The sequence below is a fragment of the Anser brachyrhynchus genome, assembly GCF_964034855.1.
Source record: "Anser brachyrhynchus genome assembly, chromosome: Z".
In the NCBI taxonomy this organism is placed as follows: domain Eukaryota; kingdom Metazoa; phylum Chordata; class Aves; order Anseriformes; family Anatidae; genus Anser; species Anser brachyrhynchus.
The window spans coordinates 17,834,306-17,854,848 of record NC_137697.1 but is presented as its reverse complement, the minus strand read 5'-3'; the positions used below and the strand labels follow the sequence as shown (position 1 = coordinate 17,854,848).

General features: G+C 36.3%; 1 protein-coding gene across 6 annotated transcripts in view; it reads left to right on the top strand.

The window, feature by feature from the left end:
* The window catches only part of ADAMTS6 (ADAM metallopeptidase with thrombospondin type 1 motif 6), a 158,495-nt gene that overhangs the window by 125,636 nt on the left and 12,316 nt on the right, over positions 1-20,543 (top strand). For 4 of the 6 annotated variants that reach the window (XM_080574665.1, XM_080574666.1, XM_080574664.1 and 1 more), the window contains 3 exons: positions 632-770; positions 11,361-11,490; positions 14,324-14,528. In XM_080574665.1, the coding sequence (XP_080430791.1) occupies positions 632-770; positions 11,361-11,490; positions 14,324-14,528 (474 nt within the window). Of the gene's footprint in view, positions 1-631; positions 771-1,384; positions 1,474-11,360; positions 11,491-14,323; positions 14,529-20,543 lie in introns of those variants that run through there. The other 2 variants (XM_080574668.1, XM_080574667.1) reach the window with 2 other exon arrangements.

Genomic DNA, 20,543 nt, shown 5'->3' with positions numbered 1-20,543 from the left:
TACAGTGGTACAGCTGTAGTGATAGTTTTGATATTCCTTTAAAGGAACCACTGCTGCGATTCCATGAGTTTAATGCTGCTAGCTAATGCATTAGGAAAAAACAGTAACCTCAGCAACAGTCTGTTTCTCTGTTACTATTTTTATGATTATTAGTCACTAGAAGTATTAAACAAGGGCAGGGCTTGATTCATAACTACTACATGGGTAGCTCCTTACAAGATTTCAGTGAGAATTGCTGCATGTTTGCATAGCAATGTCTGTAACCTACTTTGACCTCAAGTAATGATTCAGTTACCAAATTCATTTCCATTAATTAATGTATTAATTTATGAAGACTGGCTTTTTAGAACTATTATGTCAAAAATAAAGAAGTGACAAAAGTTGTGAAGTTGTGTCAATGGCTAAAGAAGACAAAGCTCACCTCCTTATACAATAATACTTCTTTTTTTTTTTTATATATGCATCTTATAAGTCAGTTCAGATTTATTTGGAAATACCTTACAAAACTACTGTGGCTTCCTTTATTACTTTTTCCCCTTCCACAAGACATAACACATGCCTAGATTAATGTCACTGTAGTTGCCCTCTGCTTGCCTGTTTTAATGGTATAACCAGTTGTTTTCAACTACAGATTCTGCTACAGGAACAAAATTTGGGTATAAGGTATAAATTCAATGTTCCCATCTCTCGCACTGGCAGTGGAGACAATGAAGTTGGCTTTGCGTGGAATCATCTGCCTTGGTCAGAATGTTCTGCCACTTGTGCTGGAGGTAAGACACCAGGCAGTCAAGCTACAGGGTAAACTGAATTTCAAGATACACTTTATTACATAAATATGTAGGTAACTAATTGAAAACATTTCTTTCAGACATACTTCAGACGTTAACTTAGAAAAAGAACATTTATTTTATCACATTGGATTTTGTTGTTTTCAAGTACATTTAATATGTTCAGATCTTCTTGTTAAATACAGTGTATCTTGGCACAGTGTGTCTCTTCTGAGGCTTCTTCTGAGATTCTCTTGAAGCTGGGATGTTTGCTTTTCACAGGAGCTTTCTTGATAAAGGACACCAGAAGTTTTAAGTAAGGAGATTAATAAACCAAGGGGAAATAAGGCAACTATAAATAAAGAGATATGTCTGTGTGTGTGTTTGTAGGTATTCTTCATATATCCTAGTCAGCCCTCCCACCCTCCAGCCACCAAAATTTAGGTTACATACTAGTAGAGTCTCTGTAGGAGGTGATAGCAATTGGATTATACTTCCCAGCCCATAGCAGTATCTGTTGCCTATTGGCAGCGATGGGGGATTTGTAGGTTGTCCCATGTGATTCATCATGGGTGCCTTTTGCCCACAATTTACTATATTCCTAATCCTCCCTCTAGTGGCCACCAATGCAATTCTTTACCTCTGGCTGGGAGAGCAGGACAGTTGGCTTTCTTCAAAGCCAACACCATTGCTGCTGCATGGACTGGTGAGTAGAAGTGCTGTGTGAACAGTATCTATCTTCTCTCTGGAGACTGAATGCATCATCCCCAACATATCTCAATTTCAGAAGAAATGGGAGAGAGCTGTAAATTGATGAAAGAATTTCAGTTTTCTAAAGCACTGTGCACTGACTTTAGCAAGAGGAAGAATTATTTATTTATTTATTTTAAAGAATCTATGGACCAAATATTTGTCCTTTTCCTTTTCTTTCTGGCTACTGGAGGTATTCATGTTTGGAACCATCTTGATTTATCTCTGGTGGATCCTGCTGTGGCTGTTACTAGTTGTTTGCAGTTTAAATACAGCAGTTTGCTTAGCTTATAGGTAAGACACAAAGGATAGTACAAATTCTGTTCTGTGCATCTAAACAGAAAGTCTTGAAACAAAATAGAGGAGATTACCAAATTTCTTCAATATTTTATTGTTCATTTGTAGTATTCCTTTAATCAAGTGGGTGATAGGTTGCTCTTTTAATTAATATTTTATCATTGGTGAGTCTGGTAGGAAAAGAAAGGTTTTAAAGATGTAGAAGGGAAGGACATAGACCAAAAGTGCTTTTCTTAGAGCAAAAGAAAGTTCCAAGCATCAGAACCTTGCAGGTACTGCAGAATCCTATTTTGATGATAACAATGGGTTAATGATTCTTTTGGTTTGAACATATGGTGTGGTTCTGTGGAGCTGGACTTGATCCTTGTGGGTCTGTTCCAACTCAGGGTATTCTACGATTCTATGATTAACAATTCTTTTGAAGTCACAGGAAAACTTCCAGTGATTTAGGCAGTGACAAGATAACATGGATCTTCCATCACATTGGTCATTGTCATTTCAGAGACTCGAAAGTATACAAAGGAAAAAATAATTGGCTCTGAAGAAGTAGGCACTTGTTTAGATAAAAAAAAAAAAGTTTGACATAATTATCTTTTAAAGAAATATATGTGAATCTCTAATAACCTTATACATTTATTATTCATTCGAAACTTTTTTTGGAAGGATTTTCTTCAGTAGCTTACGGTGTTTAAACCAGAGGCATTTCTCTCACTCAGCTTAGCATAAGGATATATTATGATCACTTATTTTCATTGAGATTCTCTGCTTAGGGAATCTGTTTCATTGTAGCCGTAACTCAAATTTAAAAAACTATCTGCTTTATCCATATGAATACCTACTATTGTTCCCAATTTATGAAACACTTTCTGCCATGTACCAAACAAAAGAAGACACAATTCTAAAAGGGATCTGAGTAGTGGAAAAAGAAAAGGGAGACAAAAGAGACAGAGAACAACTGGAAAAGCCAGCTAATATAAATACAAAGCATGAGAAATCTCAGAAATTAAACCACTGGATGACTGTTTATTTCTGTAGGATTCATTATGAAGTCCATTATTGCAATTTACCTTTAGAAGAGGAGTTTTTCTCTACATCAAAGGACAACAAAATACTCAGAATTCAAAATAATTTATTACTAAAAGTAAAATTAAAAAAATGACAGTATGTGTGAGGAATATTAGTATGGAAGTTTTTTTTATTAAATTAAAGAAAATTATATATAGTGACTTTGGGACAGACTGTGAACAGGTTAAAGGTATCTACATTTTCCTGACACTTACAACAGTTGGTGTAGCTGAACTGTAGTGGAAAGACATTAAAGATTTGATAATTATATGATATTCCATCTTGATCCAGGAAAGCTTGTGATGAAGTAGAGCCAGATACACTTTTATGTCAAAGCATAGGCTTTATATCAAAGTTGTAGGCAAATCTAAATTCTTATCAGCACATTTAGCTGCTATCCATCTCTGAATGTCTGTATTCTAATGTTTTGTCTTTTTGTCTAGACATATGTTATGCTTAAAAAAGCTGTCTTAAAAGAATGTCAAATTTGCAAGTTTTTAGAAGCCAGGAAATGATGGAAGGAAGGATGACTGAAATCTTAAATTGTTTTCTGCGGCTGCTCAGTGAAACATGGACCAGCTGAGCAGGGAACATTCTTTGATCCTGAAGCTGTGTCCCAGACTATTGTGGTTCCACTCCATTATACTTAGGTATAGTTCTTTCTAGATCAGACTGACTGTATCTTCATTACACAGCATTTGGCCAAGTCTGGGACTCTTAAGACATAGTTATTACTTGGTATATGTTGTTTTATTCAGAGTATCTAACAAAAAGGCAAGAGCAGGATTTTGGCAGCACCAATATAATTCTGGAGTTTTGTATCTTGCAGAAGTGTCTAGTCTTTGTGATGTCTCTTATTTATAGCCTTTCGAGAGCAGTCCCTGCATTCAGAGATTCCTAGAGCTGCTTGTAGACCTGTCTTGGAGACGAATTACTGGAGCAGTCAAGGGAAGAGAAGCAATTGTCTTATTTAGTGGCTTAAATACCTGTCGGTCTGTGTATGAACCTACAATCTGTAATTAAATGGTAGCATGCTGTTTATTCCATTGGACTTCTATCTTACGTTCATCTTGTGCTGATGAGTCACTTCTGAATAGTTAAGGCACTTGAACTTTTAATACAGGACCTCTGTTCTCAGTCCTGTTTCAGTTTTGCAGAATAGCAAGACTATGCTGTAAAAGGAATTGCAGGAAGAAGGAGGAGGTTTTTGTGCTTATGAGAGCTAAATGCTCTGCTGAAGCTCTGGGTTTCATTCCTGCCTTGCTTGTATGGTTCTTGTGTGATACAGAGCACTCACAGCACACGTTACATCCTTGCTAATTAGCAGTTCATCACTGTCTGGAAATCTGTCTGTATGTATGAAGCATGCCTGAAGTTCATTGCATGAGGTGCGTGTAAAACAAAGTATTCTGAAAACTTATCTGAGCACCTGAAATCAATTGATTCTTTCCACAGTAGAGTCTCTACCTCCACTCCTCCTCTATTCTTTATAGAGAAGTCTAGAAGATAAATTAGCTTGTGAAGAAAGTAGTTAAATACTTAGATTGCATGGAAAAGACAAAAGGAAGTCAATCTTTCTTTCATGAGATTGTAAACTCCGTATTTAGTAGTGTCATTCATGTTAAAAGAGAAAAGAACAGAATGTTCCATAGATGCTCTGCAAGTAAGCATCATATTCTCTACAATAAACTACACAGAAATCATTTCTCCAGAAATCTAGTTTTATTTTGCTATTTTTTGAGTTTTTCTAAATACAGGTTCTTCAGATTTACCACGTACCTTAAAGCCTCACCCAGTAACAGACAACTCTTTTCTGGATTCAGGTACTCAGATTTAGGATGAGAATATAATTTCATTCATTTTTATTATCTGCCTCTTAGTGTCTGTTCTTAGGCTTAGGAATTCAGGATTGCAACTTTTCTTTTTGTACACGAGGATGATTATTTTCTGTATTGAAAAACTTCTCTTTTAAATACAAGTTTGTACTGCCTCATCTCGTTCTTCATCCTTAGGAACGTTTTGTAGAAGTGAACTACATGAATTCTCCTTACTAATTTCCCTTTTTCCCTGAAATTGCACTCATAACAGTTCTACTCCAAGTCAAAAGTTTTCAGAAGGAAATTATTTTATCTTGTACAAGTCTTTCTTTAGCTGATAGAAATTAAATTTTCCCCTCAAGCTTTACCAAAGCTTCATCTCATAAAGTGTTTTATTTAGCATATATTAAGTTGCCCTGTTTGAAAGGGAAAGCCTTTATAGGTTAAGATGCAATCTTTTCAGGTTACATAATGGACATGTTGAGTGAGAGAAATAGTACTACCAAGCCCCAGTACTAGCTGTTGCATTTATTAGGACAGCTTGCAGGGTTTTTTTTCTGTTTCAGCCATCTGTTTAGCATAGTGCAAGGGCCTCTGTAAGCTGATGGCAGACTTACACAAGACTATAAAAACATTGTCAGAGAATACAGAATGTACAGTGCAAGTTTTTCTGGACAGAAATGAGTGGAACAGGAGAGAGCACAGGTAATTTAGAAAGGATGGATGAATGGATGGATGAACAGGTCCCTGGAATTCAGAAAAATCTAAAGACAGCAACAAAAGATTTTTTTTTAAGGACCTGTTTATTTAACTATTTACAAGAAAATCTGGGAAAGGGAAAACTAGAATACACTGAAGCAGCAAATAAAAGGAGGACTGGAAGGAGAAGAAAAAGGAGCTACAACAGAAAAGGACAAAATATATCACAGGTCATGGAACTGTAGTTTATTTACACTTCTGCCTGTTTTTCTTTATATGATAACTTGTAGCATGTCTGTGAGTTTGTCCAAATCTGTAAGTATTCTTAACAAGGAAATGTATTGCTAGTGGTGTTGTTTAAAAAAAATCCAGCAAATGAAGGGAAAAATATCATTCTTTATATTTTTTTTTATTATTTTGGGTATACTAAAAATAAGCTACGGTAAGTGTATATTTTATTTTATTTTATTCCATACTTATTAAAAGCCTATCAGTAAATTGGCAACAAATGACAGCATTTATTATCTGGAGTTTAGTGGCACCCTAAGCATTGATTTTGATTTTGTTTATTCTATGAGAGTTCAACTCCAGATGAGTTAAATATCTCACATACTAGTATTTTTTTAATTAAGTGTTCAGTCAGTGTGTTATTATAAGTAAACTTATTGCTGTCCAGTTTCCTTTGCTGGTGATCACTGTTACAGAATAGTGCCTACTGTTTTTTTGTTTGTTTGTTTGTTTGTTTTTGTTTTTTCATGCCCTCAGATGAATTATGTCTTTGGACAAATAAAATGTACTTGTCCTCATCAAGGAAAATGTAAGTTTGGCTCTGTGATGAACATCTTGTGATCTGATGAGTGAGCTCAGAAAGTATGTCTGGGTTAACCAGCATGCACTAGCTTTTGTGATGCAAGATTCACTATGTGCTGGTACTGGCATCTTTATAATTAACTGTTGCAATTGCAAACCACAATTTTGGGGGATTGCTTTTAAAAATAGATATAGCATTTACATGCCTGCAATTTTAATTTAAGAATAAAATGTGCTCCATGTAATTTAAAATTTGGCTGCTGAAAGTCATGCAGACTATTTGTGAATTGAAATCTGCAAAACATCTCAAATCTCTGAAGAATATGGTCACTAAACCACTGGAGTTTTGTTTTCTATTAGAATTGCATTGACCAGTTATGAGGACATTTTATGTTTTTTATTATAAACTATAAATCTGCAGATTTGAAAGCAGAGTGTTTCTGTCTAACCACTTGTAATTATTCCCCCAAGAGTTTCAATGAACTTGTTTAGCTATGCTTTTTAGATTTTGAGAGAGACCATATACTCATAGAGTTGATAATTTAAAAATATTTTTTCAAGTTCCTCAGGGCTTAAGTAAGTTGTAGCTGTTGTCTGGGTAAAAATTGTATTCTAGCTTTTTCCATTTCTTCCTGTTGTTTTGAATTTAGAATCTTAATTGTGTTTCTGAGATACTATTTTAAATAACACCAATTAGACAGTTTCCTTAATCCATACCTATGTTTCTTGTATCACAAATTACATATTGTGTGGCAAGATGATGCAGAACATTTTAAAGCTGAATTGACATATCTGCCTGGCATGGATTAAGAATTCTTCACTGTGTGCGTGAATAGGGGTGAATGCTGTTTTATGAGTGATATGCTTACGTGACCAATGTTCAATAAATTACATGGCTGGTTTAGTTTTGTTTTATTTTATTGAAAACTAAGCACAATGATAGACTGTATCACAGATAGAAATCTGTGAGAAAAGGGGTTGAGTGTGACATGATAGGTCTTGCTTAACTAGTTATATTTATTGTAATAGACAAATTACTTTGTAGACTAAGGAAATGTAGTAGATTCATTTATCTAGACTTTTGTAAGGCTTTTCTTGTCACCTACACCTAATAAAGAATTAGAAAAAATTAGTAGACAAGAGGCACTCTTAAAATGTAAATTACTGGGCCAAATGGCATTGAACCTCATGGGCATCTTAAAGACTTGTCATGTGATTCATCAGATTTCAGTTTTTCTTGTTCTGATGGTAGCAGAAATAAGAATGAAAGCTCTGATGAAACTGCCTGATAATGCAGTGCTAGAAGACATATGGGGAAGATCAAGATATTATGTTGTATTCACGATCACTGAATAAGGCACTAGTAAAATCTCTGTGGAGTACTGGGCACAGTTTTTATTAATTGGCTGTTAGTGCATCTAGAATGGAAATCAGAGTGTGGTAGTCAAAGGTGTGAATTTCAGAGAAGATAATACGCGTGGGTTTAAGGTGGAGCTTGATCAGTTTATGAAAGGAATTACTTAGAGTGGTTCCCAGAAATACAGAAGGGAGTTACTTCTAGTTGTATGTTGCCATGTGCCAAGCTTATTTAATTAGTAGCATAAGATCTGATTGAATTTAACTCTTTCTTGTAATTAAAGTATTAGCTGCTGAGAATGCTATGGTGGAACATCTCTGAGTGAATTGTAAATATCTTTGATACCTGATGGATGAGTGTCTGAAAAAGAGTATGTGTGTGTTAGTGTTAACACACTGTGTAGTCGGCAGCTGTGGGTAGGCATGTCCTTCAGGAGGACCTTGAGTGCCCCCCATGCACTTTTGAGTTGTTCCACAACTCCAAATGGACTAACTATCTAGCAAAATAGAACTTTCCTAATATGTACAGCACCTAAATTGAAAAGTAGCGGAGGTTGAAAACTTGCAAAAAATGGTATTTTCTCTTTATCTTGTTCATGTAGATTTGTGCTTGTAAGATACTATTGGAAAACAGTCTGGCAACTTTATGCACAGTGTAGTGGTACCTACAGTTGTCTATGGTGTGGCATCCAGATATATGTAGAAAGAAGGAAAAATGAGACAAGCCAGGTAATTGGTTTACGTGGCTGACCTGTAAGACACTGTTGTGGCTTAACCGACAGGCAGCTAAGCACCACACAGCCCTTCGCTCACCCCCCCACCTCACCTCTCCCTGTCCCACATTGTGATGGGGCAGAGAATCAGCATAAAAAGGTAAAACTCATCAGCAGAGATAAAGGCAGTCTAAAAGAACAGAAAATGAATGGAAAATAATAATTATGATAAAGGAGTAGACAAAGCAAGTGATGCACAGTGCAGTTTCTTACCACCCGCTGACTGATGCCCAGCCAGACCCCGAGAAGCAGCCCTCACCCCAGCCAACACCCTCACTTCATTGTTCACCATGACCCCATATGTTATGGGGTCATGCCTAGTCAGCCTGGGCCAGCTGTCCTGGCTGTGTCTCCTCCCAGCTCTTTGTGCACCCCCAGCCTCCTCACTGGCAGAGCAGCACAAGGAGCTGAAACATCCTTGTCTGAGTGTAAGCAGTGCTCTACAACAACTAAAACATCGGTGTGTTAGCAGCATTATTCTTATCCTAAATCCAAAACACAGCACCGTGCCAGCTACTAGGAAGAAAATTAAATCTCAGCTAAAACCAGGACAGACACACATCTCATATTAATATCTTTTTCATAAATAAATTTCATAAATCTTTCATTAAAATGATAGTGATGTTTATGGATAACCTGAGATGTCTAACATTTGTAACCTGATTGAGAGTGCCTACTTTGGGAAAGTTGTATATAGCTATAATCAAAAAGGAGATCTCTTTCCCCCAGCAGTAAAGCTAAGGCTCTGGATTCAGGGACTGCAGTAGAGAGAACACTCCAGTATTAGGCAGACACCTTTGGTCTCAATATGGTTAATAATTTTGAGGCGAGGCGAGGTGGCATGTGCTTTTGAGAGCTGATGCTCAAAGTTATCACCGGCTAAATAGGCAGCCCATAAGAAGTGAGATGTTTAGTGAAGAGTCTAACTCCTCTCCTTTTTGTCAGGAGCATACACATTTGTGTTGAGGTCACACGTTTTTTTGTGCAGGATCCAGACTGCTGAGTTCTCCTTAGAGTATTTGAATTAACAAGGCTCTATTTTTGTGTGAGTGGTATAACATATATTTTGCAGGATGCAATGACAGTTGTCTATTAAGTAGCAATTCCCAGTTTCAGAATGAGGAGATATCAACTGGGACTACATCTCCAGAAAAGTACTCTAGCTGTGTGCCAAAGAATAGTCAAAAAATCCAAAAAGGTAGGGAAAAGGAAGATTTTTTAAACAAGCATTCCAGGCCATGGTATAGCCAGGGATGCAAGACTCATGGGTCCAGTGTCAAGAAGACAAGAAAGGGACTAGCAAATGAGACATTCATCTAGCACAGGCAGGTCTTGCTCTCAAGATGGTTTCTACATTTTACATTAGACTGTGATTGGACAATGACAGAAATAACCCAAGGTTTAGAAACTGCAGACTTGCCATTTAGCTGACTAAATTAACCGCTGTCACAGAAGTACTGTATGCTCAAACTTACTGCTCCTGGATCTGTGGCTTCATGAAAGAGTGCATGCCATCTTCAAGACTATTGTGAAAAATGAGGTTTCTATTCTCCACGTTCTTTCTACATAACATCAGAGAGACGTATGTCTCACATCCTGTATGTCTCATAACGTCAAAGAGACAATGCTTCTGTACATAGACTGGGAGACTTCTGTTTGTAGCCAAGCAGTGTGCTTTGTGGGCCAAACTTCGGGTATCTCCAGGTTAGGCTTGACTTACTTGGAAATAAATACCTAAGTTCCATATAGGTCTAATGTTAGGAACCAAAGATTTGGTTCTTGTCCATAATGGATAACCAAAAAAAAAAAAAAAAAAAAAAAAATTGAAAGGTAAGTGGGCTGTTTAGTGTCTGAAAACCACATTTATGTAATTAATCTTATTACCATACATATCTATCCCCTATAAAATGCTTGTCTTAAAAAGAGACAAGGCTGTAAAGTAAGTTGGCACATATTTGAAGCCAGGATGTTTTAATCCCTATTTATTTGTATGCATTTCAGATTTTGGAAAAAGTTAAGTAATTGCTTCTGTGTTAAAGAAAGTTTTAGGGCTTTTTTCAACTTGTATTGTACAAATAATCCTGTTATTTCAGTACTATGACCACTTGTGTTCAATAAGAACTGAATATGAATTGCAGATCCACAGTTGTATTATGCTAGCAAACATACGGTTTGTTCTAAAAACAGAGAAGGCCACGTGTACCACTGTTTTCAGCAATGCTTGGAGCTGCATTGTTATCATATATCAATGGTTCTTTAATGGCTTTCTTTAGATTCTGTTTTGTAAAAAGTAGAAAATCAGCTTAAAGTGTTACCTTGCAATGCTGTCTTGACAATGGTATGCCATTATTTTTTGTAAATTTTTTTTATTTTTGTAAATAATATTATTTTTGTATTATTTTTGTAAATAATAATCAATTCTGAACAGCCTGTTGATGGTTAACATAATGAAAGAGGAGCTGGGAGTGCCAGACAAAATGAGCATTCACAAAGACAAACTTCATCTTTCAGAATGAATAATACTTCTATTATTTTAATGAAGAAAATGTTTGTAGGACGACACACATAAAAATGCAAAACTGTATCCCAGTATTGCTGTCTTATTTTAAACCAGAGCACATAAACAATAATTCTGCAGTGAAGGGTGACCACATTCTATTTGGTGATATTTTCTTTGGAAATCAGAGTGTCTTTTACCAAGATGGGAGGTTAGATGGAAATGGATTATTTTTTTTTTCCAATATACAAATAAAAACAATCTGTTAGTAAATCTATAAATATATTCCCTTTGTTTTCGAACACAACAGCAATTTAAGATCCTCTCTCAACGGGGTGGCCTAAAATTAAAAGAAAATGAAAGATTTTGTGTGGTCAGGAGCATTCAGTCAGTTGGAATTCACATCTTTGAAGCATTCAACCAGTCAAAGAGGGATAGCAGGGTTAATAATCAACAGGTGAAATATACTTTTATTCAACAAGCAGAAGAGTAAGACTGATTAATTAATGGTGTTTAATTTCATCCTAAGGTGTGCAGAAACAAGAGGTGGTGTGTAAAAGACTGGATGACAACTCCATTGTACAAAACAATTACTGTGACCCTGACAGTAAGCCTCCAGAAAACCAAAGAGCCTGCAACACTGAGCCTTGCCCACCTGAGTAAGTCAGTTATCACTAAGATGGATCTGTTTTGCGTAGATGGAAAAGCCTTCGTAATATATAGTAAATCCTGTTGACCAAGTATGCTTAAAATTCTGATCTAGCATTAGAGATCTGTCCTACCAGAGACGCTATTTGTTTTTGGGTTTTGGTTATGGTTTCTTGTTCCTCTGGAATCAGTTGTGAAAGAAACATAATTCATCCTAGAAGAGGTCTGATCTGACTGAAAAACTGGCATTCAAACTACACAAAGCAACACAGACACTGTAAGTAAAAAGATACTGGCAAAGCAGTTTCTGAAGATGGAGGTGTCAGGTGTGGTGCCTAATGCTCAGAACAGAACTGGAGAACATTCTGACACTAATGACAGAAGAATCTTGAGGTGAGGGGAGACTTACTTTCCCGTTATACTAAATGTTTACCCTATTTTTAGGTATATTACTTTAAAATTTGTGTTGAAGCGTTCAAATTGGAAATGGTAAACCTAGAAACTGCTTAGTAGACAAACCATTTGCTGGTAATAGTTATGTCAAACAACTTTGTCTTCTTCAGGATTCTCAGCATTATACGGTAATACTGTGTGCCTTTAGGATTAGGTGCGTACTTGGCTAAGTCTATTTTGTTTTATATTTAAGGGTATCTGTTTGCTATGTATTGACAAGATAATTAAAAACACAGCAGCTCATTTGGTCAAAAATAAAATTTGGCAAGAACCTATAGCATACAACAAAAATTGTTTAGAGACAGCTGTGATATTTTGCACTGGAAAATAATTTCAGCATTTGCACAACAGTTCCCTTCTGAGATAAAAAAAAATGAGAGATACATTATATCAATTGTATTGTTGTATCAGGGCTCGTTCATTCTCAAGCTCTGGTTAGCTTAAGTTCAGTGATATTCTGTACACACAGTTTAACTGGGTGTGAAAATCATTAATGCTGATTAGCGTAGATATCATAAAATAAGGAAATACTGCAGTCTCTTCTATATGTCTATTACAAACTGTATGTCCCCACAGTCTATCTGTAAATATGTGCTTATCCTGCACGTATGCTGCTTGTATAACACTGTTTAGTGTGGCTGTAAGTGCGCTAACTGAACTCTCACACCATGTACCTGAAAACAGAACTTGGGAAGTGGTCATGTTTTGTCAGTTCCTTTTTACCAAACAAATTCCTTTCCTTTCCTTTGTGTGATTTAACAGTTAAAAAATTAGCACTTCCAAAATTAGTGATAATATAGTTACTCTAACATACATTTTTTTGTTATTGGTTTGTTTTTTAAATGTCAGTTCAAAAACAAAACAAAACAAAAAAAGAAACCACAAAGCAGGATGATTCTAGATTATACATTCAGTACAGCAGGGAAATCAATGAACATGTTGAACATGATAAAAACCAACTCATCAATGTTCAGAAAGTGGGTAGTAAGTCGTATATAAGCATATACGTCAGAATACGTCATAATATGTCAGAACAGCTGATCCCATATCTGTCTTCGCCCTGATGGTCCCCACAGGGTGAATACAAAGTGCCAAACTCCTAAGAAAGTGTTCTTGATTCCTTAACTTTGCAAGGACGTTGTTCAAATACTGTCTTTTGAGATAGTTGCCCTGAGAAGTTTGACCATTTTGGCTGGAAGATCTATCAATCAATAAGGCTTACTCTTTAAATGGAGTAGCCAGATATTTCCTGTTCTTAATTAATACAATTCTGATTTTCTTCTGGTGATTACCAAAAACTATGAAAGTGAAAAGACCTATGTTACTCCTCATAGTGAATGCCAGTTACATTATGTTTGAGGCTTCTGAACAGCAGCAAAGACTGTTTGTTCACATTGCAATAAGTGATACCTAAAATTTCAGATTTTAAGAAAGGATACAGGACTATTTCTGGATCTTACGGGCTGTTTCATAGTTCTCTTCCTAAAAGGTGAACAGTGCTGTGTTGTGATAGAGTATAAACATAAAAGGTAGCTGAGAATACAGTTGAGCAAATCATAGTATCAACTAAGAATTAACAATACAGCCTCTCCAAAGTTCCGAAGAGCTTCTAATTCTCCCTGGCACGGTAAAAGCATAAGTTTTTTGAGAACCACAAATTAATTCTCCTTCACTGGGATAATGACAGAATATGGCATATGTTTGAATCTGTCTTACTGGGCTCAAAATTAGCAGAAGAAAAATTGTGTCGTTGATTCAGGTTCATAATAGAATACATTCTGTAACACAACATACAGCAGCAAATACTTTTGTCTGAGGCTTCAGACAATGACATCTTACAAGGCAACTCCAAGCATACATCCAGGAACTGACATACTTGGCATTTTTGGCATGTTGACAACATGTTATAGCATTCATAATTAACTCTCAGACTGATTCTGAGATGAAATTTCATTTTGTTGCAATGATATGAGAAAGGCAAACATCTAGGCTTATAACATATTCTTTAACCTACAGCAGTGGTTCCCAAACATTTCCAATTGCAAACCACTTTCAGATGGGTAATGTCATGCACGTCCAGTGCAAATCTGCTTGAGTAACTGAAGTTTTGTCAGGATCAACTGTCCTTTCTAACTACTGTAGTCTAGGTTGGAAATTGCAGCTCTAGAAAAATATGTAGTATTATTATTGGAAGATATGATTGCAGTGAGGCATAAATTAAAAAATTCAATGAAAAGGCCTATAGTTTTCTACTTTATTTCACTCTGAATAGATGTATTGTTAACAATGATTAAGTTTTAGTAATTTAAACTATTTGGATTATGGGTTTGTGCAATTATCTAATCCATTTCTGACGTGTGTTAATAGAATTTCCTAACTTTTTCTATCCAGATGGTTTATAGGAGATTGGTCAGAATGCAGTAAGACCTGTGATGGAGGAATGCGTTCACGAACAGTTCTCTGCATCAGAAAGATTGGACCTTCTGAGGAAGAGACACTGGACAATACCAACTGCTTAACACACCGGCCTATTGAAAAAGAGCCCTGTAACAATCAGTCCTGTCCCCCACAGTGGGTCGCTTTGGACTGGTCAGAAGTAAGGAAATTTTGCTATGTTAGCTCAATAAGACAAGAGCTCTGACCACTGAATATTGGTACATTTCCTACTGCTGCTCAAAATGTAAAGTATTCATGAAAAATTCAAAACCTGATTGATTTGGATTGTTGAAGCAGTCTTTGTCATTCTTATTTCTTTCTTCTTTTCTTCTGTGTTGTCAGTTCTGTTGTTCTGTCAAACGATTATGACCTGTTGTTATTAATCATAATAGAAAAATAGTAAAATATGAAATAGAATAGTAAAGTAATAAAAAATAAAAACTAGATTAGCTTTCAGTATCAGATCTTAAGGAAAAAGTCAGTTTGCATCTCCATTGTTTCTTGAATGGGAAAATAGCTGGAGAGAAGAGTTGATGGGATTACACTATCAAAAGCCAGAGTAAACTGCAAGATTTTTTTTCTGAAGTAGCCATGCTCATGTAAAGCATCACCTTTTTTAGCAACATGCCTTAAGAGGCAGACCTGAAAATTGGTATTCTCTTTACTGAAGAAAGCATCTTTTGTTAAATATGGTGATTTCTGTTACAGCATAAGTCCTTATAGTGATTCAAGTATTAAACCTGAAGGATGTTAACCAGTGCAGCTGAAAGAAGACAGATTGATCTGTGATACATTTGAGTGGTACTCCATCACATGCAAATCACAATGCAAAAATGGCTGTATATTTTTTCAGATCCTTCTATCCTGGACTCTTTTATCACCCCTCTCATTATCTCAATGTAGCCTTCGTAATACTTACAAGGAAGGTTTTCCTGTCTGTGGCCCTTCTGTCAAATGCAGCAATATAATATAATTACTTTCATAAACGGATTAAACTGTGTTTTAAAAATAGCTAATTTGGAGCTGTCATATTGCTTCTTGGAAAATTATTCCTGAATTTTACTCCTTGGATTGCAAGAAATGTTCCAATTCCATACCAGTTTGTACATGTTTGCTTTTGTTATCTGAAACAAACCCTACTTCTTTTCCAGCTATTATTCATGAGAAAGGAATTAACCCTGATCACATTTTGCTTTCATGTTTCAGTTTGAAGTCTATATATATATTTCTATATATTATCCCAAAGGCAATTTTGTATGTGCCTTGTTCTTTTGTTTCCTGCCTCTACTGAAAATAACTATAACATATGGTGTATTGGTATACCTTTTTCTGTTCCACAAACATCACATAATGATTACTTAAGCTCTTACATTCTGTTAGTACATCCATAACTTTATCCTCTTTTTCTTTTTCATTTCAGTTAGTGATTTACCAGTTTAAATAGAGATTCTTGTTTGTTTGTTTGTTTGTTTGTTTTAAGGGTTCTCTTATATTTCATACTGCCAAATTTCACTTCATTTCAGTTATTCTTGTCTTCAAGGTTTCCAGTTCTTTCTTTAAAGCATACCTCATTAGCACCAAGGTCAGTTAGTTACCTGTGCTAGCTGCTAATTTCAGTAATTTCAGTAACACGACAAATAAAACAACTGTTGTATAAGTAAAGTATAAAGTAAAGTATGAAGTAAACTATAAAGAAATATGAATTAGATCCAGTCCCATGGCTGATCCTAGAAGGTCTTTGCAGGTAGCATCTCTCAAACACCATTGAGGATGACCACTTTACTGAAGCCCAGAGGTTAGAAATCTTATGCTTCCTCTTTCTGGAAAAAAAAAAAAAAAAAAAAAAAAAAAAACGAAAGAAGATTGTTGGAGTAAACTGGAATAATCTATCAATGATAAACCCATGATTCGTTGTATCCTGTTTCCTGTATATTTGCTTGTCTTTAAACAGTTTTTCATTCAAAAGAAATTATAAAGCACTCTAAACAATCAGGAAGGTTAATGTGCTTGTGATTGCACAGATCTCTTCTGTCCACGGATAGTTTTATCTCCAAAAATCATTACAAATTCAAAGCACAAAGAAGAAGGCCTACTAACCTTGCTCTGAGTGGCCGTACCAGTAGTACAGATCAGCTCTTGCCATAATTTTTTAATACAGGTTCACAGAATCACAGAACAGTTGAAATGGGAAGGGACCTCTGGAGGTCATCTTGTCCAACTGTCCTGCTCAAGCAGAGGCACCTAGAGTCAGTTCCCCAGGACCATGTCCAGATGGCTTTTGAATACCTCCAATAATGGAGACTCCATTCATTATTAGTAATAATAGTCTAAACATTATGGCAGAACTTAAAAGTAGTAATATCTTCATGTGTTGTGAGCTACCATAGAAGGTGTTGAGGTTCATTTCCTTACTTTCTGAATTTCATGCCTATATAATCTCCATGCGTTCTTCTCAGCTGAAGAAACTACTTGTGCAGACTTTTTTCCCCATTATATACATTATTTTTCTTTGAACAAAAGAAAATGTGTTAATATGCTATACTGTTCAACTGTTGGTTTTGTTCCATGAGGAATTAGGAATTAATTGCCATTTTAGTGAACTTGTATGTAAAGAAAGTTCTTCTAAAATACAGTGTGAACTTCATTTTTTTTTTGTTTTATTTTCATTACTTTATCATACAGATGTTTTTGGTTATATTCTAAACTTACTGTTATTTGTACCAGGTTTTGTAAATGATTTGATATCATAAAACAGATATCTTTCACAGATCGTACCTGGATCTGTCTCTAGTTCTATACAGTTTTAAGATAACAGATATTTTTTTTGAATTGATTCTATAAAAAATTGTCAGTTTTATATCTTGAAACCTGCAGGAAAAAACATTTCAGAAACTTTTCTCAGTTTAGAGCAGGACTTCATGAAATGACACAGTGAATTTTAAAATATGTCTTGATCTACATGTGGAACGGTATTTTTTACCCCATTGTTTGTTGGCATTTCACACAAGAAGTAGGGAATTTAAATCAAGGCAGAAAATATTTTAAATGGTCCTTGTTCTTATCTAAAAAGGTATAGCATAATGCAGCCCGTTGAGAATGAATTTGACTTGGAAGGAGTGAGAAGGAAAGAATGGATGAGTAGAAAAGGATGTTCGGTTGAAGACTCTTTCACATCATATCTGTGGCATTGATAGTTTTAAGCTCTTTGTGACCATTACCATGGTACTTCATTTCTGGTTGAAATATTTGGACATTGTCTCAATACTAACATGTAGTAGTATCCATTTGACAAATTATGGAGCCATACATACATGTCTTAAATACTATCAAATATAAGCATTCCCTTGTAGCTGCTTTCTGCAGACTTTGCTGACTGTTATGTCATCCTTGGAACTGTCAACATAGAAGCTTTCACATCCAACCTTTTATAGAGTAGGAATGTGTTATAATTTTGAACACAAATATTCTCATCTAAAGGTTAAAGCTCTGCTAAGCATCTGGTTGTGAAAAAGTGCTGACTTCTTTCTTGTACAAATTTTGCCCAATGATAACATTTTAATATAATGAGGAAAAAAGCTATTTTTTCTGCTCATTGTTCCCAGAAAGATAATATATATAAATCCCTCTGTAATATACATCAAATATATGATTTTCTGACAGAAGCATGAAAATGTTGCCTCTGTTTTTGTACAGAAAACAAGAGTGAAAATAGAAGAGTCAAATAGTGCTTCCCTTGAAGCCTGTGGCAAATTTTGCTCCATTTCTCTGGAATGGAAGTTCTAAAGCTTTGCTTTTATATGAAAAATAGACTAGGTAAAATTAAGAAATTTTTAAAATCTTTCATATGCTAATGTAGTTGCTGAGCATCAGTATAGTTCTATATTTTTTTTACTTTAAATGATAATTAACAAGAAATTAATTAACAATAATTTTTCTGTCTTGTAGGACAGAGAAACAAATTTATTTTGTAAATATAGAGATTAATTAATGTCTTTAAGAGAAGGGCTGGAGCCCTGGAAGTGTTTCAGGCCAGGTTTGATGGGGCTCTGAGCAACCTGGTGTAGTGAAAGGTGTCCCTGCCTATGGCAGGGGCATGGAATTAGATGATCTCTTCCAACCCAAAGCATTCTATGATTCTGTGTTTCTATAAAAATACCCATATGTATATTAAAACTAACAATGGCTTGTCCAGCAGAAAGTAATCATCGAAGCCAATAGATGTAATATTTTGGATTCCAGTCAAGTTTTCAATATTGTTTCTCACAGTATCCTTCTGGACGAGATGTCCAGCATACAGCTAGACAAAACAATTGGCTGTTGGGTTGGGCTCAAAATGTTTGTAGGAAATGCGGTTACATTGAGCTGGCAGCCAGACACTAGTGGGCTTCCACAGGGCTCCATTTTAGGGCCAGATCACTTTCGTGTTTTCATAATTGACTTGGGTGCAAGATTTGAAGGTATACTTAGTAAGTTTGTGGATGGCTCTAAATTAGGAGGAGCTGTTGACTGCCAAAGGTAGAAAGGCCTTACAGAGAGAGCTTGACAGACTAGGGGGGCTGGGCAATCCCCAACCATATGAAGTTTAACAAGAGCAAGTGCCAGATTCTGCCCCTGGGATGGGGCTACCCTGTATATATGTACAGGCTGTGGGACAAGAGGCTGGAGAGCAGTCCCACAGAAAGGGATCAGGGGGTTCTGGTTGATGGCAAGTTGAACTTGAGACAGCAGTGTGCCCTGTCAGCAAAAGGGGCTAACTCTGTACCCTGGGGTGCATCAGGCACAGCACTGCTAGCTGGTCAGGGGAAGGGATTGTCCTGCTTTGCTCTGCACTGGTGCGGCCTCACCTTGAGTACTCTATGCAGTTTTGGGTACCACAGTATAAGAAAGACATAAAACCGTTAGAGAGTGTCTAAAGGAGGGCTATAAAGCTGGTGAAGGGTCTAGAGGGGAAGATGTATGAGCGACTGAGGTCCCTTGGTTTGCTCAGCCCAGAGCAGAGCAGGCTGAGGGGAGGCCTCATGGCGGCCTGCAGCTCCCTCACGAGGGGAGCGGAGGGGCAGGCGCTGAGCTCTGCTCTCTGGGGACAGCGACAGGGCCCGAGGGAACAGCATGGAGCTGGGACAGGGGAGCGTTAGGCTGGGTGTTAAGGAGAGGTTCTGCACCCAGGGGGTGGTCGGGCACTGGGACAGGCTCCCAAGGGCAATGGTCATGGCATTGAGCCTGTCAGAGTTCCAGAAGCATTTGGACAAGTCTCTCAGACATCTGGTCTGATTTTGGGGTGGTCTTGTGCGGAGCCAGGAGCTGGACTCGATGATCCTTGTGGGTTCCTTCCAGCTTGGGATGTTATATGATTCTATAATTCTTAGGTAACATCAATTTTGCCATAAAAAAATTAATACTTTGAAGTAGTCGAGGTGAGTTCTTCTGCACACTGTAAATTACTTCTATATATTTCTAGATAATGAAACAGCAAAAAATAAAGATTTCTTGGGAAGAACCTTATCAGAGACAAGTACATTTACTTTGCATTCATATTACTGTTAGTCATGACTTCCACTGAGTCAAAAATTCAACAGGCTTGTGGTAGTGGGGAACATGATTCTCTGTTTTTCTTTGAGTGGGTATTTTGTCTTTCATTTGCTTTGGAGACATGAATTTATGTTAGCTTCTATTGATGCTTTTTAGTTTTGGTGATTCAGTATTATTGTAGGCAGCCTGTTTCCTTACTTTGCTTTCAGTTCTTGGTACAGGGTGTAGTCTATCTTAGTGGAATTTTAACTACGAGTAACTCCAAAAAGTGGTGGCTTTTTTTTTTTTTTTTTTTTTTTTTTTTTTTTACCAATAACTGGTACAAATAGCTGAAAGATTTTCCTCAAGTTGCAGTTTAGACATAGATTTAAAAATGTGTTTTCAAACAAGACTAGAAAACAGATACACCTAAACTCAAGTGCCAATCCTCAAACTCTTGTTTATTTGCTACCATATTCTTGGGATTATAAAACTCCATAGGCACACTGGATTTTGACATTTATTTAACTGATTATTGGAAGTTATACTTTTCGCCTGTCTTGATGCATAAGAGAAGCTGAGTGTCAACCTCTTCCCAAAGTCACGCAGTGATTCACGTGCTAGATATTTCTCCACATATCCTCTCCAAAGTCCTCTATTTAGAAGA